Below are 24,919 nucleotides of genomic sequence, written 5' to 3'. Positions count from 1 at the left end.
GCCCAAGGTCAATGCCAAGATGCCCACCTCACTTGAGAGAAACCATTTCTTGCTCACTCCCAGCCCTTCTAGAAAGTAAATTTTCCTGTTCATTGAAGAGACAGTTCTAAAAGACAGAACTACAAGAAATGTACTACACCCATGGCAAGATAACACAATAAGCACCACTGCACTTTGCTTACCGAATGCAAGCAATGAAATTCCTCTGGAAGAGAATGTAGGAGAGAACAGAGGAAGACCACAGACATGTCTATTTATTAAATAAATACGATGAAAATAAAGGGGAAAAACAACAACAAAATGAGGATGCAATTAACAAGAAATCTACAAAAGCGACAGGAAGAAAAAATTCCAAAAAGACATCATCCAGAGCTTCTACAAACTTTCACACACAAATTCAACTGTTTGGATTCAATTGTTTTCTCCCTCCATCCAAATTTACATGTGGATTCCTAACTTTAGAATGTGACCTAATTCAGAGACAAGGCCTTTACAGAAGTAATTAAGTTAAGGAGAGGCCATTAGTGTGGCCCTAAAAGAAGAGAAGCAAAAAGCAACTGAGAAAAGGAAAAATATAAGCATCTGAATGCAGAGTTCCAAAGCATAGCAAGAAGAGATAAGAAAGCCTTCTTCAGCGATCAATGCAAAGAAATAGAGGAAAACAACAGAATGGGAAAGACTAGAGATCTCTTCAAGAAAATTAGAGACACCAAGGGAACATTTCATGCAAAGACGGGCTCAATAAAGGACAGAAATGGCATGGACCTAACAGAAGCAGAAGATATTAAGAAGAGGTGGCAAGAATACACAGAAGAACTGTACAAAAAGGATCTTCACGACTCAGATAATCACGATAGTGTGATCACTCATCTAGAGCCACACATCCTGGAATGTGAAGTCAAGTGGGCCTTAAAAAGCATCACTACAAACAAAGCTAGTGGAGGTGATGGCATTCCAGTTGAGCTATGTCAAATCCTGAAAGATGATGCTGTCAAAGTGCTGCACTCAATATGCCAACAAATTTGGAAAACTCAACAGTGGCCACAGGACTGGAAAAGGTCACTTTTCATTCCAATCCCAAAGAAAGGCAATGCCAAAGAATGCTCAAACTACCGCACAGTTGCACTCATCTCACATGCTAGTAAAGTAATGCTCAAAATTCTCCAAGCCAGGCTTCAGCAATACGTGAACCGTGAACTTCCTGATGTTCAAGCTGGTTTTAGAAAAAGCAGAGGAACCAGAGATCAAATTGCCAACATCTGCTGGATCATGGAAAAAGCAAGAGAGTTCCAGAAAAACATCTACTTCTGCTTGATTGACTATGCCAAAGCCTTTGACTGTGTGGATCACAATCAACTGTGGAAGATTCTGAGAGAGATGGGAATACCAGACCACCTAACCTGCCTCTTGAGAAATCTGTATGCAGGTCAGGAAGCAACAGTTAGAACTGGACATGAAACAACAGACTGGTCCAAATCGGGAAAGGAGTACGTCAAGGCTGTATATTGTCCCCCTACTTATTTAATTTATATGCAGAGTACATCATGAGAAACATTGGGCTGGAAGAAACACAAGCTGGAATCAAGATTGCCGGGAGAAATATCAATAACCTCAGATATGCAGATGACACAACCCTTATGGCAGAAAGTGAAGAGGAGCTAAAAAGCCTCTTGATGAAAGTGAAAGAGGAGAGTGAAAAAGTTGGCTTAAAGCTCAACATTCAGAAAACGAAGATCATGGCATCCGGTCCCATCACTTCATGGGAAATAGATGGGGAAACAGTGGAAACAGTGTCAGACTTTATTTTTGGGGGGCTTCAAAATCACTGCAGATGGTGACTGCACCCATGAAATTAAAAGACGCTGACTCCTTGGAAGAAAAGTTATGACCAACCTAGATAGCATATTCAAAAGCAGAGACATTACTTTGCCGACTAAGGTCCATTTAGTCAAGGCTATGGTTTTTCCAGTAGTCATGTATGGATATGAGAGTTGGACTGTGAAGAAGGCTGAGCGCCAATGAATTGATGCTTTTGAAATGTGGTGTTGGAGAAGACTCTTGTGAGTCCCTTGGACTGCAAGGAAATCCAACCAGTCCATTCTGAAGGAGATCAGCCCCAGGATTTCTTTGGAAGGAATGATGCTAAAACTGAAACTCCAGTACTTTGGCCACCTCATGCGAAGAGTTGACTCATTGGAAAAAAACTTTGATGCTAGGAGGGATTGGGGGCAGGAGGAGAAGGGGATGACAGAGGATGAGATGGCTGGATGGCATCACAGACTCGATGGACATGTGTCTGAGTGAACTCCGGTAGTTAGTGATAGACAGGGAGGCCTCGTGTGCTGCAATTCATGGGGTCACAAAGAGTTGGACACGATTGAGCGACTGAACTGAACTGAACTAATCCAATGTAAGTGGTATGCTTATAAAAAAAGGAAACTTAGACACATCTACACAATGGGAGAATCTCTGGTCTCTATAAGCTAATGGCAGAGGCTGGGAACAGATCTGTCCCTCATAGTACTCAAAAAGAACCAATGCTACCAACATATTGATCTTGGACTTTTAGCCTCCAAAACTAAGAGACAATAAGTTTCTGTCACTTAAGACACATTGGTTGTGTTTCTTTGTTATAGGGGCCTTAGCAAACAAATGCACCAACTTTCCCTTAAAAAAAAAAAAAAGATAACAAATGCTAAAGAACAGGATCAAATTTAAAATAAATAATTAAAAAATAGGGAATAACAACAAGCCCACAAGTGATACTTATTAAGCAACTTTGATTAAAATGCAAACATGGAGAATTTCAATAGAAGTGTAGAATCTGTAATAAAGAGACAAATTAAAATTGTACCACAGAAAAAAACAGTATCGGTTACTAAAAATTCAATGAAAGCATATAAAAGAAGATTAGACTTAGCAGGAGTTAAGACTGGTGACAGGAATACAGGTCAGTGGACAATGTCCATGTTGAAACACAGAGAGAAAAATGCAAAGAAGAAGACAAGAGAAATGTGACCAATTAAAAACGTCTAACGCTCATGTACTTCCCTCGTGGCTCAGACTGTAAAGCGTCTGCCTACAATGAGGGAGACCTGGGTTCGATCCCTGGGTCAGGAAGACCCCCTGGAGAAGAAAACAGCAACCTACTCCAGTACTCTTGCCTGGAAAATCCCACGGATGGAGGAGCCTGGTAGGCTACAGTCCATAATGTCGCAAAGAGTCGGACACAACTGAGCGACTTCAATTCACTTCAATCCAACACTCATGCAGTTATAATCCAAAAAATAAGGAGAAAGGTAAGACTAAGAAATAACATTTGGAAAATTCACAGTTGACACTTTCAAAGCTTATGAAAGATAACAACTCACAGTGTCAAATTATTATATAATTCCAAAGCAGTATGAACATAAAGAAAGCAAATCTGGGCATGTCATATGCAAAAACTTAAAACAAAAGAAAAAGAGAAAACACTCAAAATCAATAAGAGAAAAATGACACATTATGTTCAGAACAATTCTTAATAAATTGTGTGACTGACAAAAGGCAATGGAATGACCTCTTCAAAGTGTTGAAAGAAAAGTATGAGTACCAGTACTAACCTATATTAAAACCTGTAATAAAGCTACATTAATTAAGGCAGTGGAATATAGGACAATATGAATAACAGTCCAACAGCCCAGATGATAAAGGGATCAAGGCAACAAGTTGATATAATAATTGTAAATACATATGCACCCAACATAGGAGTACCTAAATACATAAAGCAAATATTAACAAACAAAAAAGGAGGAATTGAGAGTAACACAACAACAGTAGGGTTTTTAACCCTTCGCTTACATCAATGGACAGACAATAGAGACAGAAAATTAAAATTAATAAGGAAACACTGGCCTTAAATGACACACTATCAAATAAACTTGAGAGATTCTTATAGAAAATTCCATCCAAAAGAAGAATACATTCTTTTCAAGGGCACTAGAAGCATTTTCAGAATAGACCACATACTATGCCAAAAACAAGTCTCAGTAAAATTGAGAAAACTGAAATCAAATCACTCATTTTTTCAGACCACAGAGGTCTGAGACTAGAAATCAGAACAACAACAAAAAAAAAAACTGCAAAAAAACACTAGCATGTGGAATCTGAACAATATGCTACTAAACAACTGATGTTTTACCGCAGAAATCAAATAGCAAATCAAAAAATACCTGGAGACAAATGAAAATGGAAACAAACTGATCCAAAATATATGGGATGTGGCAAAAGCAGTTCTAAGAGGGACATTTTTAGTAATACATTTTATCTCAGGAAACAAGAAAAATCTCAAATAAATAATCTAACCTTACACCAAAGGAACTATATAAAAAGAACAACACCCAAATTTAGTAGAAGGCAAGATATCAAAGAGACCAGAACAGAAATAAATGACATAGAAATTTTAAAATAAATCAATGAAACTAAGAGCTAGTTCTTCGGAAAGATAAATAAAAATCAGAAAACTTTTAGTAAGACTCATCAAGAAAAACAAGAGCCGAAATAAAATCAGAAATAAAAAGAAGTTCTAATAAATGTCCCAGAGCTACAAAAAATCATGAGTACTGAGAACAATTATACACCAGTAAAACGGACAGTTCAGAAGAAATGGATAAATTACTAGAAATGTACAATCTCTCAAGACTAAATCAATAAGAAATACAAAATATGAATAGATTGTAATGAACTGAATCAGTAATTTAAATAAACTCCAAACAAACAAAAGTCCAGGGACCAGATGGCTTTATAGGTGAAGCCTACAAAACATTAAAGGAAGAGTTAACACCTATCCTTCCCAAAGCACTCCCAAATATTAAAGAGAAAGGAACACTCTCTTATTCAATGAGGTATCAGCCTGATACCAAAACAAGACAAAGACACCACAAAAAAGAAAACTATAGAACAATATCACTGGTGAACATAGATGCAAAAATCCTCAACAAAATATTATCAAAACAAATTAAACAATATATTTTTCAAAATCCATACACCAAGATAAAGTGGGATTTATTCCAAAGGTGCAAGGATATTTCAATACCTGTAAGTCAAATATTGTGATATATCATAATAACAAATTCAAGAGTTTTAAAATTGTGAAATGCAAAAAAAAGCTTTTGACATCACTATGACACCTCAACATAATAAAGTCCATGTCTGACAAGCCCATAGCTAATATACTCAGTCATGAAAATCTGAAAGCTTTTCCTCTAAGATCAGGAACAAAACACGGATCCTCACTTTCATCACTTTTATTTGACATAGTATTGGAAGTCCTAGCGAAATTGATCAGACAAAAAATAAGTAAAAGGAAATAAAAATGGCAAAAGTACAACTGTCATTGTTGCATGTAACATGATACTACATATAGACTATCCTAAAGAGGTGACTTAGCAGCAGCAGCAGCAAAGAGGCTACCAAAAAACTATTAGAAGTAATAAATGAACTCAGCAAAGTTGCAAGAAAAAAAAACTAATATACAGAAATCTGTTGTATTTCTATACACGGACAAACTATCAGAAATAAAAATTAAGAAAACAATCCAATTTACAACTGCATCAAAAAGAATAAAATACCAAGAAATAAATCTAACCAACCTGGTAAAAAAACCTCTACTCAGAAAACTATAAGCCACTGATGAGAGAAACTAAAGATGATATATAAACAGATGGAAAGATGATATAAAAAGATGGAAAGAAACTGTGTACATAGATTATAGGAATTAATAGTTAAAATGACCATATTACCCAAAGCAATCTACAGATTTAATGCAATCCCTTATCAAAATACCAATGGCATTTTCCACAGAACTAAAATAAATAATTCTAAAATGTTTATGGAGCCACAGAAGAACTGAATAGCCAACAATCTTAAGAAAGAAAAACATGACAGGTGATATCACACTCCCTGATTTCAAACTATACCACACAACTACAGTAACCAAAACGGTATGTTACTAGCACAGATACAGACACAGAGATCAAAGAAATAGAACAGCGAGCCTAGTAATAAACCCACACGTACATGGTCAAGTAATGGATGACAAAGAAGGCAGGAATATACAATAGGAAAAAGACAGCCTCTTCAATAAATTGTGGGAAAACTGGACAACCACATGGAAAAGAATCAAACTGGACCTCTTTCTCACACCATATACAAAAATAAATTGAAAAATCAATTAAAGACTTAAATGTAAGACCTAAAGCTATAAAACTCCCAGAAGAAAACAGAGGCAGTATGCTCATTGACAGTGGTCTTAGCAACATTTTTTAAAATATCTCCTCAGGAAACCAGGGGGGGGGGACAAAATGAACAAACAGGACTATATCAAACTAAAAAGCTTTTCACGGTGCAGGAAACTACTACTAACAAAATGAAAAAGCCTACTGAACAGGAGAAAATATTCACAAAAAATATATATGATAAAGGACCAAGATTCAAGGTAAACAAAGAACTTATACAACTCAATATCTGAAAAGCAAGCAACACATTTAAAAAATGGGCAGAATATATGAACAGATATTTCTTCAAAGAAGACATACAGATGGCCTACAGGCACATGAAAAAATCCTCAACATTACTAATCATCAGGAAATGCTAATCAAAACCATGAGATATCACTTCACACTTATGATAAAAAAGATAAGAGATAACAGTGTGAGAGGATGTGGAGAAAAGAGAACCCTCATACAATGTTGGTTGGAATGTAAACTGGTGCAGCCAGTTTACATATGTAAAATACTATAGAGGGTCCTCAAAAAATTAAAGACAGAACTGCCATAGGGTCTAGAAATTTCACTTCTGAGTTTTTTCCTGAAGAAAACAAAAACTCTAATTCAAAAAGATACATGCACCCCACGTTCACTGCAATTATTTACAATAGCCAAGATATGGAAGCAATCTAAGTGCCCATCAGTAGATGAATAGATGAAGATATGGTTTCATACACAAAATAGTATTACTCAAAAAGTGAAAGCTTGCCATTTACAGCACAGATGGATCTACAACACAGTACTAAGCTCTTATATGTGGAATATAAAAAACAAAACAAATGAACCAACTGATGCTAAAGCTGAAACTCCAGTATTTGGTCACCTCATGTGAAGAGTTGACTCATTGGAAAAGACTCTGATGCTGGGAGGGATTCGGGGCAGGAGGAGAAGGGGACGACAGAGGATAAGATGGCCGAATGGCATCACCGACTCAACGGACATGAGTTTGAGTCAACTCCGGGAGTTGGTGATGGACAGGGAGGCCTGGCGTGCTGCGATTCATGGGGTCGCAAAGAGTCAGACACGACTGAGAGACTGAACTGAACTGAACTGAACTGAAACTGAGAGACCCACAGATACAGAGAACAGGTAGCTGCCAAAGAGAAGAGGGTTTAGGGGGATGAATGAAATAGGTGAGGGAGATAAACAGATACAAACTTTCAGTTACAAAATAAGTGAGTTATAAGGATGAAATAAGGATTATCATTTGGCCAAAATCTCAAGTTGTGTAACTACCATTAGAGATAATTTTTATCACCATGTACAATCAGCAAAATCAGCCAGTTAAAAACAGCCACACTCAAATAACTAGCTTCTGAAAGTTTGCAAATCAATGACAACCCCAAGTTTCTAAAAGTCAGTGAATTAGTGACAGCCACAGCTTCTAGACGGGAGTCAGTAAGTGCTTCAGTCCACTGATGAGGATTCTAAAAGTGAGAAGACCAACAAATAGTCTACCTCAACTAACTACACCAACACAACTGAAAGCCTGTCTATACCTAAACACTCTCCTTTCTGAAAGCCCATGGGTCCCTGAACACTAGGCTTCCCAAAACCTTATATAAGATTAGCTGGCTTTCTTCAGAAAGACTGGGTTTACAACTGGCCCTTACAAGCAAATTGTAAGGTCATCATTTGTTTTGAGTAACATATCAAGTTCAGTTTATAGTTTGTTCACAAGTTCACAATCTTTTCAACAGTTCAGCTCTTTTATGATTAGTTATGAGTTTAGACTTCTGACAGTTTCACTGACACAGCTGCAAGATTTTCAGTTCAATATTTTCAATTCTTTAAATGTTTTTAAACTATTATCTACATTTTTATTTGTGTATATTTAAATCCCAAAATGCCAAAACACAAGTGTAAATCTTGTAATGAATATTTTGAACAGTAGAAATTTCTCAACTGAGGAAAAGTTCCTTTCTGAAGTTCATCGTGTGGTTTGCAATTGTTCACTAAACATGGTGAAAAGTTTGCTAAACTTGGTGGAAAGTCAAATATAAACCTGCATATACTAATGGCTAAGCAAAAGAAATAAATGATTTCTTCATACAATACCAAAGAAGGTGATATAACAAATTTGGGGGATTAAGAAAAATTTAGAGGAAGAAGATATAAGAAATTGTAGCAGGCACCATAACAGTTTTTCACACTGTGTATCATCAGTCTTTCTGCCCAAATGACTAAATGCACAACTACCATAAGTATTTATTTCAAAATTGTAAGCAAATTTTCAAGTGCCAGGTTAAAATCCACTGCAACAATTAAAGAATGAAACAGCTCCCTTTGCAATTACAGAAACATGAAGGATGGGCGTGTGTCACCCTGTTGGAGCACAGCCATAGGTGCAAGTAATCACTATGCAGAAAAGAAAATGTTCCCTTTGTTTTTGCATAGTATTGTTCTAGTGAAACAAAGAAGAGCCTTGCTCACAAGGTTTCGCAAGTAAAATCCCTTCCAGATGAGACTTAGACAACAGGAAACTTTTGCAGAGATTCTCTTATTGAGTTGAATTAATAAGTAAAAAACATGGCTTTGGGTGGAGAGAATAGTGATGACATGTTTAAGATCATTTAACAATCAAAGTGCAATAACTATGGTTCAGGCATCCCAAATGGAGTCAGGTGTCCACCAGTGGATGAGGTTTCAGACAAATTCTTGCATCACTGAGAATTGGAATTTTCTGAACTGTATCAAACTCAAGGACACCACCAAACATTTTCAAAACCGTATCTGCTAGCAGCTGCTGGATGCAACCCTGCAGTTTCATAGGCCCCCTCTCTTTTCCCCAACTATGTAATCATTTCAAACTCTAACCCCAATTCTTGCTGAATGGACACCCTTACTTCTTGCCAGCTCCAATCCTAATTCTTAACAATTTATGGAACCTAATAGCTTTCTTCCACCATTTTGTAGTCTGGTGGAACATATTTCAAGTGCTTCTTGGATCTGTGTCTCCCAGGCTGCAATCCTAACAAACCCCAAAAAAATGTCTTTTTTTTTTTTTTTTGCCTCAACACTTCTCATCAAAATATTCCTCCTTGTGAACCTGGTCTGAGCACTCAGCTCCACCTCCATGAACTGAATTACTGCCCAACATCAACAGCTATGGTCTTGATATTAAAAGCAATTTCACACAATTTAAGAAATACAAATATTATTTCCCAATTACATTATTTTCTGGATCTTTCATTGCCTCAGACGTTGAAATCTTTTCAGGAATTGTGGTCTGCACAAACTTTTTATGAAGATCTAAAAGAAAAACAAGCAAAGTTATTCTGATACTTGTAATCTTACATTTTCATTTCTAAATCCAATTCTTCATGTGTTTTTCTACATTACCAACTTTTTGGTGTGTAATATATGCATCTGCTTTCCCTTTCTGCTGTCTTTTGGTCCTTCTTACACATACATTTCTTAACCGTTTATAATCTTAAGGTTTCATTCTCTCTCTTTTCCTGTTCTCAGGCAGACAGTTTGACTAAATAACAGTAACAAATTACACTGACGCAAGAGATAAGGAAATTTAAAAAGTGGAATGCATCAAGAAAGTGGGACCATTTGCAAGGGAAAAAAAGATACAGAATACTGAAGACAAAGGTGATTTGCAATTTTCCAAGGAGAAGGTGGAGGACTGCAGTTACCAAGGAGGAACTCATTGATAAATGCCTTCTTCCTGGCAGTGCAATTATTTCTAGAAGAGCAGAATTCTGAATGTCAAAAAGACCACATCTTTCATTTTTGTCCATTTTACAGACAAGGAAATAAATCACCCAGAGAAATGAAAAGATTTTCTGCGCTGACACTGCCTCTGCCTCCTTGGCTGCAGACCTCGAGGCCGAGGGTCAGACAAGGGTGGGAGGGAGGTCTGGGGCCCGACTCTGGACAGAAAAGGGCAGCCCTCCAACCAGAGAAGACAAGGTTCTGGACTTACTGGGGCCTCCGTGCAGTCCCCTGAGAACGGTGAGAAGGACCAGAAGAAGGAACATGGCTCCGCTGACCTGGAGCCACACTGGCCCAATAGTGACGGTTGAGGCGTTGCGGTGAACGGGGGGCCCAGCGCGGGTGGGAGACGCCGGCAGCACGCGAGGGAAAGGCTGGGGGTGGCTGCCTCCGGGAGGGCCAGTGGGCGCGCCTAGCGTGCAGCTGGTGGGCAGCTGCGGCTGAGGAGAGAGCATTCGGTTTCTTGTGAAGGAAGGAAAAGGTGCGCAAGTTACAGTTCTCAGATGAGGCTGGTTGGTGGTGCTTGGTTTTGGTTGTATCTTCGACTTGGATTGACGGTTTTTGAAGTAGTTTCCAATTACAGTGAGGAAACGGTGCAAAGGTAATGTATCATAATGCCATTTGCTAAAAATGGCTTTTCCTTACATTACCTGCTGCTGCTGCTGCTAAGTCCCTTCAGTCATGTTCCACTCTGAGCAACCCCATAGATGGCAGCCCACGAGGCTCCGCCCTCCCTGGGATTCTCCAGGCAAGAACACTGGAGTGGGTTGCCATTTCCTTCTCCAATGCATGAAAGTGAAAAGTGAAAATGAAGTCGCTTAGTCATGTTGGACTCTTCACGACCCCATGGACTGCAGCCTACCAGGCTCCTCCATCCATGGGATTTTTCAGGCAAGAGTACTGGAGTGGGTTGCCATCGCCTTCTCTGTTACATTACCTGGTGACTAATAAATATCAGATAACCTCAGATATGCAGATATCACCACCCTTATGGAAGAAAGTGAAAAAGAACTAAAAAGCCTCTTGATGAAAGTGAAAGCCTCTTGATGAGTGTGAAAAAGTTGGCTTACAGCTCAACATTCAGAAAACTAAAATCCTGGCATCCGATCCCATCACTTCATGGGGAAATAGTGGAAACAGTGTCAGAATTTATTTTGAGGGGCTCCAAAATCACTGCAGATGGTAACTGCAGCCATGAAATTAAAAGACGCTTACTTCTTGGAAGGAAAGTTATGACCAACCTAGACAGCATATTAAAAAGCAGAGACATTACTTTGTCAACAAAGATCCATCTAGTCAAGGCTACAATTTTTCCAGTGGTCCTGTATGGATGTGAGAGTTGGACTATAAAGAAAGCTGAGCACTGAAGAATTAATGCTTTTGAACTGTGGTATTGGAGAAGACTCTTGAGAGTCCCTTGGACTGCAAGGAGTTCCAACCAGTCCATCCTAAAGGAATTCAGTCCTGGGTGTTCACTGGAGAGACTGATGTTGAAGCTGAAACTCCAATACTTTGGCCACCTAATGCAAAGAGCCAACTCATTTGAAAAGACCCTGATGTTGGGAAAGATTGAAGGCAGGAAGAGAAGGGGACGACAGAGGATGAGATGGTTAGATGGCATCACTGACTCGATGGACATGAGTTTGGGTAAACTCCCAAACTGGATGGTCAGGGAGGCCTGGCATGCTGCGGTTCATGGGATCACAGTGAAACACAACTGAGTGACTGAACTGAACTGAATAAATATCAGCACACTTTTTAAATGCTCAGTTCAGTCCCGCAGGCATGTCAGACTCTGCGACCCCATGGACTGCAGCACACCAGGCCTCCCTGTCCAACGCCAACTCCCAGAGTTTACTCAAACTGATGTCCATCGAGTCGGTGATGCCATCTAACCATCTCATCCTCTGTTGTCCCCTCCTCCTCCTGCTTTCAACCTTTCCCAGCATCAGGGTCTTTTCTAATGAGTCAGCTCTTCGCATCAGGTGGCCAAAGTACCAGAGCATCAGCTTCAGCATCAGTCTTTCCAATGAATTTTCAGGACTGATCTTTATTTTCTTTTTGTTTTGTTTTATATTTTTTATTTTTTAATATAAATTTAATTGGAGGTTAATTACTTTACAATATTGTTGATGGACTGGTTGGATCTCCTTGCAGTCCAAGGAACTCTTAAGAGTCTTCTCCAACACCACAGTTCAAAAGCATCAATACTTCAGCACTCAGCTTTCTTCACAGTCCAACTCTCACATCCATACATGACCACTGGAAAAATCGTAGCCTTGACTAGACGGACCTTTGTTGGCAAAGTAATGTCTCTGCTTTTTTAATATGCTGTCTAGGTTGGTCATAGCCATTCTTCCAAGGAGCAAGCATCCTTTAATTTCATGACTGCAGTCACCATCCGCAGTGATTTTGGAGCCCCCCCCCCAAAATTAAGTCTGTCACTGTTTCCATTGTTTCCCCATCTCTTTGCCATGAAGTGATTGGACCGGATGCCATGATCTTAGTTTTCTGAATGTTGAATTTTAAGCCAGCTTTTTCACTCTTCTCTTCCACTTTCACCAAGAGACTTTTCAAATGCTCAAGTTGAGAGCAAGCAAAAGTTTCCTGCTAGTAACAATACTTACCCATCAGCAGGCAAATGTATTTGCAAACACTGGTACAAATACTGTGACTCTGGTAAATCTCGTGGTTGGATAGCCATTGTGGGTACATGTGTGTGCTCAGTCTCAGTCCTACAGGACTCTTCGCAACCCCATGGACTGTAGCCGGCCAGGCTCCTCTGTCCATGGAAATTTTCCAGGCAAGAATACTGCAGTGGGTTGCCCTCTACTAGACAGCTATCAAAGGCAGAAGTCTCCTCCCCTCCACCCATACAATCTTTGTTCGAATACTTTTCAAAAAATCTTCTTTAATATCACAAGTTATTATTGCCACACTGTGTAATCCTGTAGCCCCTAGTTTTTACTTTGTTAGCCCCTTTTACAGTTCATTCTGCCTCTATTAGGAGCAAGAAAAGTTTGATCTCTTGAGGTCTATAGGCATCCTTCCTTTCGCAGATCCTTACCCACATCATACTAAATACACTGAAATATAGGCATACTCAATATTGACTATACATTTCCTTTAACAAATGTCAAAATCATGTTTATAAATTCACTTTGAAATTGCTTGGTTGTCCTGAAAAACAAGAGAAGTTATTAGCAGAATATAACATTGTTGAGGTCCTTTAATGGACCAGAACCTGGTAGTCCAGAGCAGGCCAATAAGAAAGTAAAGGAGAGAGAAAGAGGCTGATATTCCTTGGTTTATGCAGAAAGCCAATAAAGCCCCTGACACAGGGCTTGCTCTGTTCACAGAGGCCTCAGGCACCCTCTTGATGGGGTGAAGGTGCAGAGTGCCTTCTCGAGAGGGTCTTAGAAGCCCGGGAAAGAAAGTGAACTCAGAGAGCCTCTGCGCTCCAGGGGATCAGCCTGAAAAAGAGAGAGAGGGAGAGAGAGAGAGAAAGAAAGACACAGGGACCAAAGCTCTGATGGAGCAAAGGTGTTTTAATCAACATGGTATAGGCATATATACTGTAGTTATTTCTCAGCAAAGATAAAGATTAAAAAGGGAGAGAGAGTTGAAATCACTTTTACCATATGGTTCACAAGAAGGAAGTGGGTACTTATCACCATATAGAAAAGCTAACAAAGGAAATGCCTGGATTCCCCAGTCCCCGAGAAAGCCTTGCCTCTCCTCTTAATTCCTGAATATTCAGGAATTATTTTTTTTTTTTTAATTTATTTATTTATTTTTAATTTTTACTTTACAATTCTGTATTGGTTTTGGCATAGATTGACATGAAGAAACAGAATTCCTGACAGATCCAAAACAGCACACAGGAAGCCTCCTGTTAAATGCTTCCTGACATAACACTAACAAATAATTCTCTAAAATAACCAAGTGACAAGAAATAAAATCACAAGTGTTAGTATAAATAGTAGCATAGACACTTATTTCTCCAATTGACAAATTCTCCCAGGAAAGAACAAGAAAGGATAAAAAAAAATAGAAAAGACAAAACTAAAATTAAGAGATAAGGAGTAGAGAAGTGCTAATAATAGTATTTTCCAGAAGGAGAAAAATTAAAATAATTAGAAGGAAATACTTAAAAGGGATAATGGGAAAACTCTTTTTCTTAATTTGAAAAATAAGAGAGTGGCTTTAGAAAGGACGCAAGTATTAAAAAGTTAAGAGAAAAGTGAAAGACAAGGACAGGACATTTGCAAAGTTTAATACCAACCAGGAATTACTATCTAGGATATCCAACATACCTGAGCACCCTCCCTACACACACACACACACACACACACACACACACACACACAGACACAGGTATGGGAGGAGACAGGAGACAAAAAAAATCCAGTAGCAATATAGGAAAACGTTATACTTTTTTTTTCATAAAGCATGATAAGTAAAGGCCTAAAAGGATATAAAGAGATCTTTAGTCTAAATAGTAATCACAAATGACCAAATTAAAACAACAATGATATATCACTTTCTATCCAATAAATTAGCAAAAATTAGGGTGGTTGTCGGGAGCCAGCGTGAGGAATCCCACCCGTGACAAGGTCATGCGGAAGGAAGCCTGACAAAATGCAAGGACGTGTTCGGCTTCAGGGATTCCCCCTGGAAATTCCTGAGCATCCACCCCCCCAAGACCAGAATCTGCCTGCTTTACTATGTTATGCTTTCCGCCTACTCTTCTGTCATTAACAGGGGACTGTCCCCCCACTGCCTTTCTCTGGAAAAAATTAGAGCTTTTAGATAATAAATCTCCTGGGCATAATACGAGTGTTTCAATCCAAAAACCCCTCTGAAGGCTTTCTAGCCTGCCTACAGGCTGCGCATGTGATTGTTTGAGGCCTCCCAACTGTGGGGGGGGCACAGGAAACTTAAAACATCATAGGAATGTTGAGGCTTCCGAGGAGTCAAAATCATTAGAATAGGACCGATTAAAGGTTTCATTTGTTGAGCCAATACTTGCTGCCAAATTCTCATATCTTTTATTTTTAGGTATAGTTGGTATATAGAAAAACAGGTAGTATACCTGGTATTAGCAACACTAGATCTTTGAGTTAAGTACTTTCTTTGTTATAACCCACTGCACCTTTGTTCTATAGGAATGTAACTTTTTTGTACTTTGAGGGTGATGCAGAGTAAAGAGGAAACACTTCTAGGGAAAAGGAGTTTTCTGGACAATTATCCAGGAAGAGAGCCATAAAAATGTTATCAAGCCTCTTGGCCAGAAGATAATGTAAGCCACCTGAGACCTTTTGTATACGGGAGGGTATGCAAAAAGAAAGCCTTGTCTCAATGAGGGTCAGGACTACTGCCCCTGCATAACTCTATTTCTTTATGTACAACTTGAGATATATAAGCTGATTTTGAAAAATAGTTTTTGGAGTCTTGCACCAATGCTTGGCTTCCCCATGTCGTTCTTTTCCCCTCTTTTCGGCTGAATTACCATCTGGAGCGGGGAGGCTCACCACGTCTACTTACTTGCCCTGGCTGCTAAGACCCACGCAAAAGGGAGCCTAAGGTGGGGCACCCTTCGATATTCAAGTGGGCACCGGTGGCCCTACGTAGATGGTGCAAACCTCTTGTCTTGCGGTTTTATTGGTTTTCCCCGTAAACCAAGTTATTCAGCATCTTCTCTCCACCTAAATTTCCTACTATATTATTTTCTTCCTAATCTAATCTTATATCCCTAAATAAGAAAGTTTTCCTCACCAATGCCGTCCACCCTTCAAATTCCCTGGATCCACCGGGGCAGGACCCCGGCAGGTGGTGAATTGGAGAAGGCAATGGCACCCCACTCCAGTACTCTTGCCTGGAAAATCCCATGAATGGAGGAGCCTGGTAGGCTGCAGTCCATGGGGTTGCTTAGAGTTGGACACGACTGAGCGACTTCACTTTCACTTTTCACTTTCAGGCATTGGAGAAGGCAATGGCAACCCACTCCAGTGTTCTTGCCTGGAGAATCCCAGGGATGGGGAGCCTGGTGGGCTGCTGTCTATGGGGTCGCACAGAGTCGGACATGACTGAAGTGACTTAGCAGCTTAGCAGCACAGTGGTGAATAGCATCAAGTGCAGGTAAGAATGAAGAGAAACATGACTTGGTTTGTAGGCATGTAAGCAGTAATAACCATTCCAGAGAACAATCTGGCAGTTTTCCAAGAAATATTTTTTTAATATATTCTGTGATTTACCAAGTCCACCCCTGGGGATGACTTCTGGTAAAGATTACACTAATATGTAGTCTGATTCTTCACACAGAAAACAATTATAAATGCCTGGCAAAATACCTTTAAAAACCCAAAGGACCTGGAAAATGACCAAAGGCAAACACAACCTTGAATAGAGTTTACTCTTGGAAGATTACCTTTACATCTAGTAAGAACTAAGAGTTTGTGTGGCTTTCTTGCCTGGTCATGTTCCACAACCACAACAGCTCAGGCAGGGAAAAACTGCATGCAGCCTCAACAGGAGCAGATCACACAGCATACGAGAAAATATTAATCTAAAGCAGAAGATGCTTGTTATGGATTCCATCTTCTTAAATTTAAGACTTGTTTTCTGGCCTGTTTGGGGAATGTTCTATATATAATCAGAATGTGCGTTCTTCTGCTTTGGGTGAAAAGTTCTGTACAGGCCTGTTGGGTCCACATTGTCTGTAGTGCTGTTCAAGTCTGCTGTTTATTGATTTTCTGTGTTTTACCTATTATTTAAAATGGGGTACTGAAATCTCCTACTATTATTGCATTGCTGTCAATTTCTTCTTTCAGACTTGTCAATCCTTGTTTTATACACTAAGGTGCTCTGATTTGGGGTGCATGTATATTTACAATTGTTATATCTTTCTGTTGAATTTACCCTTTTATCATTGTGTCATGATCTTTTTTTTTTTTTTTTTTTTTGGCTTTAGAGGCAGTTTTTGATGTGAAGTCTGTTTCATCTGATTTAAATATAACCACTCCTTTCTTCTGGTTTTCATTTGTGAGAAATATCTTTTTCTTCCTCTCGCTTTCAGCCTATGTATACCTTCAATCTAAAGTGAGTTTCCTATAGATAGCATACAGTGGGAGTTTGCTTTCATTTTTAATCATTCAGACACTCTGTATCTTTTTATTGAGAAGTTTAACCCACTTTCATTTAAAGTAATTATTGATAGGAAAGGATTTACTATTGCCATTTTATTAACAGTTTTGTATTTGTCTTGTAGTTCTTTTGTCACTCTCTTCTCTCGTTACAGCAAACTAAAAAGCTCCTCACAGCAAAGGATACACTTAACAAATGAAAAAGCAACCTATGGAATGGGAAAAATACTTGCAAATCATATATTTGAGAAGGGGTTAATAACCAAAGTATATTTGGAATTCATGTAACTCAATAGCAAAAAAAAATCACAAATATTCCACTTACAAAATGGGCAAAATGACCTGAATAGACATTTTTCTGAAGAAGACATACAATTACCAACAGATACATGAAAAAGTGTTAAACATCACTAATTATCAGGGAAATATGAATAAAAACCACAACAAGATAAAGTCTTACAACTTTTAGAATGGATATTACCCAAAAGGACAAGTATTATCAAATGTGTGTGTGGAGAAACTGGAACTGCTGTATGCTGTGGAAGAGAGAATATAAACTGGTACAGCCATTAGGGAAAGCAGTATGGCAGTTCCTCAAAAATTAAAAATAGAATACCATATGATCTAGCAGTCTTACCTCTAGGCATATATCAGGAGCAAATGAAGTCAGTATCTCAAAGAAATATATGCCTACCTATGTTCTTTGCAGCATAATTCACAATAGGCAAGATATGGAAATAATCTGTGTCCATACAGACAAATGGATAAAGAAAACAGGATACATTTATTCAGCTGTGAAAAAGGAAATCTCACCCTACTCACTCCTGCCCTTTCTTAATCCTGCCATTTGTGACAACATGGATAAACACAAAGGACATTTGCTAAGTTAGTTAAGACACAGAAAGATAAATACTGTATAATCTCATTTATATATGAGATTTCAAAAAGAATGGTAACAAGCTTTACTTGACATTTACATATTTGACAACTACAAAATGTACATTTTTAGTGCACATGGAACATTCACCAAAATAGACCAGAGTGGATCATAGTATGTTCTCCGACCATGACTAAATTAAGAAAAATGAAACTGAAAATATCCAAATATTTAGAAATGAAACAACATACTTCTAAGAAATCCATAATTCTGAGATCAAACTAACACATCAGAACTTGTGAGATGTAGCTAAAGAGATTCATAGAGCAAATATATATCTTTAAATGAATTAGAAAAGATTTAAAAACAATGAGCTAGACTTTCATCTCAAGAATCTAGGAAATGAGCAAATTTTAAGGCATAAATCAATGAAACAGAAAACAAAGATGCATATAGTTAGGAATGAAAGAAGGGACATAACTTTAGCTCCTACAGACACTGTAAAGGTTATTATGAACAACTTTATGTCAAAAGATTGACCATTAAATGAAATGGATAAGCTGGTTTAAAATGACCACTTCTGAAAAAAAAACCACAATAAATGGAAAGTCTAAACAGTTCTCTGTTAAAGATATAGGATCCATAATTTAAAATCTTCCCACAAAGAAAGTTCCAGTTTCATTGATGAATTTTACCAAATATTTATTGAAAAACTGAACAATTTAATACATAACTCAATTTATTAATCTTCGTGTCAAACTCTGATAAGGTATTAATCTTTGCTCCTGAGACCAAAGCCCAAGCTCTCTGGGTCCTTCTGTCTTCTGGGACTCATCCTGTGGGTGACTCAACCAAGGGGCACAAGAAAGGTAGCAAGCCGAATGTGAGGCCTGAGCAAGCACAGCTTCCCTTAGCCCTGGTTCTGCAGTTGTGGGGAGGGAGAGGGGGCAAATAGCTGTATTAACTGAGATCTGCATGCAGTCAGCCAAGTCCAGTGAGAAGGACCAGGAGGAGGAACACAGTCCACACACAGATCCTTCCCTGAGTAACAGCAGCTGATGCAGATCGGCAGCCGCTGGGGGCCCAGGCAATAACCCCAAGTGGGTGGTGGGGAGAGCTGTGGAGAAGAGCTCAGGGAGTCAATGGGAGTTCAGACTGACTGTCTTCAGTCAAGGGCCCTGACGTGGCAAAACTGTGCCTCGGGGTGGGAGAGGAAATAAAAACAAACGCTCCTGCAAATTGGTCCATCTTGGTTTATTGTTTTCCATTAGCTGTGACCAGGGGAGAAAAGGTCGAATTTTCATTTCTCATCGAGACCCCTAGTGATATCCATTGTCTTCTAAAGGAATCGTTAGTTACTGTGGAAGAGAACAAAGACACATGTGCTTCAGTTCAATCAGTCAGTTCAGTTGCTCAGGCGTGTCCAACTCTTTGCGACCCCATGAACCGCAGCACACCAGCCCTCCCTGTCCATCACCAACTCCCAGAGTTCACTCAGACTCACGTCCATCGAGTCAGTGATGCCATCCAGCCATCTCATCCTCTGTTATCCCCTTCTCCTCCTGCCCCCAATCCCTCCCAGCATCAGGGTCTTTTCCAAAGAATCAACTCTTCGCATGAGTTGGCCAAACTATCGGAGTTTCAGCCTCAGCATCAGTCCTTCCAATGAATACCCAGGACTGGTCTCCTTTAGGATGGACTGGTTGGATCTCCTTGCAGTTCAAGGGACTTGCAAGAGTCTTCTCTGCTTATTACCCTCCACTGGAAAACATGCAGTTGGCATACTGCCAAGTGAAAAATTCATATGGCAAAAAAATAAAAGAATTCTAGGAAGAAATTTTATAATTTTGCTTATGAAATTACTTAACTGTGAGTAGAGAAGGAAATGGCAACCAACTCCAGTGTTCTTACCTGGAGAATCCCAGGGATGGAGGAGCCTGGTGGGCTGCCAGCTATGGGGTCGCACAGTCGGACACGACTGAAGCGACTTAGCAGCAGCAGCAGCAGCAGCTTATTAACTAGCAATTATGATTTCTGGAGAACCACTGTATTTAATGAGAAGTACTTGCAAATGAGAAAATCTAACATTTTTTCCACATGCAATGAAATGTTCTTGAATATAACAAGTTAAATCTTTGCATTGTTCTTAGAAATGTAAATATATATCAATTTTACTTTTTCCATATCTTGGAGCCAATCATTTTTTACTTTTTCATATTGTAAACAGTGTTTCGGTTTTGGCACTTGTAAACTCACAGGCCTTAGCATTTTGCCTATACTACCTAATGGATAAAGTGAGTGGCTTAATCATGAATTCATTTTATAAACTAATTTACATATCATGTATCTTATTAGAGTCAACTCTAATTCCATTTTATCCACAAGAGCAAGTTCCCAACAAACATATAAGAACTTTATTAAACTGAAGAAAAAAGACTAAGTCTTTAAAAAATGATTTAAATACTCAGTAATCAAGGTTAGTAAAGATTAATGCATTATTTTTGGTGAAGTACTTTACCAATTCACCAATAAATATTAAGGAATTAGTTGTGGATTATTAGCTTCATTTTAATTTAAAGCATATTTATTTTAAGAGATAGTTCCTAATATATTTGCCTACTATTAAGTGTTTCACTGCTTTTCTGTGATTTGGATCTAAATAAATTCAAGCTTGAGACAATACACTCTGAAAAAAATAGATTTTTACGGCAATTTCTTCTTGTTTCCCTTCAAAATTGTAGTAAAAAAGGAAATATCTGCTACATTTTTTATACTCATTATTATCAAAAGTCAAAACCAAACTCTTGAGCCTCTTTTCTACTTTTATATCCACAGATTTCTTATTTCTGATCCCCCAACCAAAAGAATGAAAGAGTAAAAAAAAATAAGTTGAAAGTAACTTAACTGAGTTGAATTAACAGAGAACATAAAATAGGTAGTAAGATTAGGGAGGGATTTCAGTGATAAGAGTGGCATAAGTTTACCCTTCCTATCCTTTCCTACATCTGCTACTTTACATCTTCAAAACTTAAAGGAGGTTTTTCTTACTACTCTGACCATGAAACTCCCCTATTTAACAAAGTAGAAAGTGAAGTGTTAGTCATTCATTCATGTCTGACTCTGCGACCCCGTGGACTGTAGTCCTCCAGGCTCCTCTGTCCATCGGATTCTCCAGGCAAAAAGACTGGAGTAGGTTAATACAGTTAGTTCTCCCTCAAACCAATAAAGGACTTTATATATCTGGATTTGTCAGACTACTTTATATATAACCCATCTGATTTCTGGCTTAAAATTTTTTTTTTGTCCTGGTAGTGTTTAGCTGAGAAGTTGGTTCTATCAACAACTCCCACTGGTTTTCAAACTTTTTAAAATAGTGAAAAAAGGAAAACATAATGGGTGCTGTAACAGTGAGGCAGAGAAAATGTGTCTGCTAGCTTATTAAATTTAACAGAAAGAATAACCCAAGAATGCTTTTTGGTTTATGCTAAACACAAGGACTGGATGAAGCACAAGCTGGAATCAAGATTGCTGGGAGAAATATCAATAACCTTAGATATACAGATGACACCACCCTTATGGCAGAAAGAGAAGAACTAAAGAGCCTCTTGATGAAAGTGAGAGGAGAGTGAAAAAGTTGGCTTAAAACTCAACATTCAGAAAACCAAGATCATGGCATCTAGTCCTATCACTTCATGTCTAATAGATGGGCAAACAATGGAAACAGTGAAACTTTATTTTGGGGGGCTCCAGAATCACTGCAGATGGTAACTGCAGCCAAGAAATTAAAAGATGCTTGCTCCTTGGAAGAAAAGTTATGACCAACCTAGACAGCATATTGAAAAGCAGAGACATTACTTTGCCAACAAAGGTCCATCTAGTCAAAGCTATTGTTTTTCCAGTGGTCATGTATGGATGTGAGAGTTGGACTACAGAGAAAGCTGAGCGCCGAAGAATTGATGCTTTTGAAACTGTGGTGTTGGAGAAGACTCTTGAGAGTCCCCTGGACTGCAAGGAGATCCAACCAGTCCATCCTGAAGGAAATCAGTCCTGAATATTCATTGGAAGGACTGATGCTGAAGCTGAAACTCCAATACTTTGGCCACCTGATGCGAAGAACTGACTCTTCTGAAAAGATCCTGATGCTGGGAAAGATTGAAGGTGGGAGAAGGGAATGACAGAGGATGAGATGGTTGGATGACCGACTCAATGAACATGAGTTTGAGTAAGCTCCGGGATTTGGTGACAGACAGGGAGGCCTGGCATGCTGCAATCCATGGGATCACAAAGAGTCAGACATGACTGAGCAACTGAACTGAAACACAAGCTAGACTAATGCGTTAACACTCCAGACCACACACTTCAAATGTGATATATATTGTCCTAGGATGGTGATTACCCCTCAGTCTTGAATACCACTTCCAGTAGAAGATGACTACGCAAATGACATATTCTATCATGAGAGATAATGTGAGGGGACAGTTGGAGTAGTTATAACGTCAATCATGTGTGTATGTAAAGTTCAAGATGTATGTGATATTCATCCACTACACAAGTATTTAGTGAGCATTTACTCTGCTAGGTGCTAACCCCAAGTTGATTAACAAAGTACACACGGTCATTATATTCAAGCAATTTCAGAGCTTATTGGCAAAGTAATGCACTAGGGGAGTATCAGTTTGGAAGTATTAGTGTTTGAGCTGCTGCTGCTGCTACTGCTGCTAAGTCGGTTCAGTCGTGTCCGACTCTGTGCGACCCCATAGACGGCAGCCCACCAGGCTCCACCCTCCGTGGGATTCTCCAGGCAACAACACTGGAGTGGGTTGCCATTTCCTTCTCTAATGCATGAAAGTGAAAAGTGAAAGTGAAGTCGCTTAGTCATGTCCAACTCTTTGCAACCCCATAGACTGCAGCCTACCAGGCTCCTCCATTCATGGGATTTTCCAGGCAAGAGTACTGGAGTGGGTTGCCATTGCCTTCTCCAAGAAAGTGAAAGTGAAGTCGCCCCGTCATGTCCCACTCTTTGCGACGCCGTGGGCTGTAGCCCACCAGGCTCCTCTGTCCATGGGATTCTCTAGGCAAGAATACTGGAGTGGGTTGCCAGTTCCTTCTCCAGGGAGTGTTTGAGCACTATATTACAAATCCGTTGGTAATGGTGAGAGTAGAGGCAATAAAGAACATCTGCCTTTTTCTTCACACTTAGTTTATACGAAACAATGTCTATAAAAGAGTAACTATGTTAGGAGACATTATGAAAAAAAAAAAGAACAAAATAAAGGAAATAGAAATGTCAACAGCTTCCTGAATGGAGGGAGTGATGTCATCAGGGATGATAGAAACTATCTAATGTAGTGGTGCAGCCTGAAAACCACCTGTGGGTATAAAGTAGATTTTGGAATATCAGTGGATTGAATGTAACTAAAAGAAGACACTTTAAGGGAAATGCCAAGCAGTACAAGTAAATAAAAACTCTATAAGGGAGAAAAGAAGATTAGCAGATCAGTAAATATTTGATGACTTTGGAAGGATCACAAGGCCACATAGGAAACTGAAAACTCATGAGAACTCTGTATTAACACAATTGTGGGCTGTTGGATTGGGGTGGGGAGTGTGAAACATGTAGAATTTCAGTTTGTTTATAATAACTGTCTCTTAGATAAACTCCTCTTAAGAGTGGTAATAATTTACTCAGTTGTTCATATTGAGTTTGTGGGTATAAATGTGATCTTAAAAAAAAGGAATATTTCTCTTTGTGTATTTCATCACAAAACATGCACAAAAAATGCTCTGATTATGTTAATTTCACAAAATAATTATAAATACCTTGCCTCTCATTAGACTTAACTAGTTTTTCCCTATGTATTAAGAGTAGGCAACCAATAAAAATTTAGTAAACTGAAGAAAAGACTAAGCTCATTAATACTCATTCCCAGAATGGAAAATATTAATAAGTTGTTTTTACTGCAGTACTTCATCGATTGTAGCTGCTCAAAAATATTAAGCAATTATTTGTTCATTTTCAACTTTGACTTACTTATAAGAAACATTTCCTAAGTCACTTACCTGCTGCAATTTGTTTGGGCACTACTTTCTGACCTCGATCTAAATAAAAATAAAAATGTCTAAAAGTTAATACGAAGAAACCTTAAGAATGACAATCAAGCCATTTTATACCCGAACTACTCTAGTTGAAATGTACATATTCCAGTTGGTTATGCTATCATCCCTCACTCAGTGTAGGTGAATTAATATCCTAGAAGAGATGAATTATGTTGACAAGGTTCCAGGATGAGAGATACTATGAGAGGGAGAAATGGAGGCAGTTAAAGCGTTTTACATACATACGTGTATGTGTGTGTGTGCGTATTTGTCTTTATACTCTTGTGTTTGTGGATTTTTTTTTTTGGTCTGGCTGCCTGTGTGCATGTCTGTGGAAAAGATTAATTAATTAATTCCTTTATTCAAGAAACGTTTATTGAGCACTTACCATAAACCAAGAACTCTGCTACATGCTGGCTATGCAGTGTGGAGCAAGATATATATGGCCTTTATCCTTTACGGTAACAGTGTAATGAGACATACATCCAATGTGAGGAAAAGGTAACTATGTGTAAGGATCATATGATGACTCCCTGACACTGAGAGGATATACTAATGAAAATCAGTTTTTCTTTTTAGCTTAGTGAGAGTAACTCATGACTCCATAAGTGTCACTGAAAGGAAAAGCTCATAATAACGAAAGAGAGATAAAGGATAAGAAAAGAAGGCATTATAATGGAAGAGGAAGACCTATTCAGAATAAATGAAATTAAACGGCCCTGTTGTACAGCCTAGACATCCTACTCTGTACATTTGGGTGTGTCTGGGACAGC

General features: G+C 38.7%; 2 protein-coding genes across 5 annotated transcripts in view; both read right to left on the bottom strand.

The window, feature by feature from the left end:
* The window catches only part of LOC120865695 (disintegrin and metalloproteinase domain-containing protein 5-like), an 81,262-nt gene extending 68,530 nt beyond the window's left edge, over positions 1 to 12,732 (bottom strand). Inside the window, exons 1-3 of the mRNA XM_040243013.1 lie at positions 12,656 to 12,732; positions 10,240 to 10,490; positions 9,478 to 9,557 (exon numbers count right to left, since the gene is read on the bottom strand). Of these exons, the coding sequence (XP_040098947.1) occupies positions 9,478 to 9,557; positions 10,240 to 10,490; positions 12,656 to 12,732 (408 nt within the window). The remainder of the gene's footprint in view (positions 1 to 9,477; positions 9,558 to 10,239; positions 10,491 to 12,655) is intronic.
* Positions 12,733 to 19,283: 6,551 nt separating this feature from the next.
* Positions 19,284 to 24,919, bottom strand: part of LOC120865674 (disintegrin and metalloproteinase domain-containing protein 32-like) — a 188,520-nt gene continuing 182,884 nt past the window's right edge. For 3 of the 4 annotated variants that reach the window (XM_040242989.1, XM_040242986.1, XM_040242988.1), the window contains 2 exons: positions 24,111 to 24,149; positions 23,099 to 23,267 (listed from right to left, as the gene is read on the bottom strand). In XM_040242989.1, coding sequence (XP_040098923.1) covers positions 23,252 to 23,267; positions 24,111 to 24,149 — 55 coding nt within the window. In that variant the 3' untranslated portion in view covers positions 23,099 to 23,251. Of the gene's footprint in view, positions 19,409 to 23,098; positions 23,268 to 24,110; positions 24,150 to 24,919 lie in introns of those variants that run through there. The other variant, XM_040242987.1, reaches the window with a different exon arrangement.

Source organism: Oryx dammah, unplaced genomic scaffold (genome assembly GCF_014754425.2).
Source record: "Oryx dammah isolate SB20612 unplaced genomic scaffold, SCBI_Odam_1.1 HiC_scaffold_7, whole genome shotgun sequence".
Taxonomy (NCBI): Eukaryota; Metazoa; Chordata; class Mammalia; order Artiodactyla; family Bovidae; genus Oryx; species Oryx dammah.
This window is presented reverse-complemented; position numbering and strand designations above follow the sequence as displayed.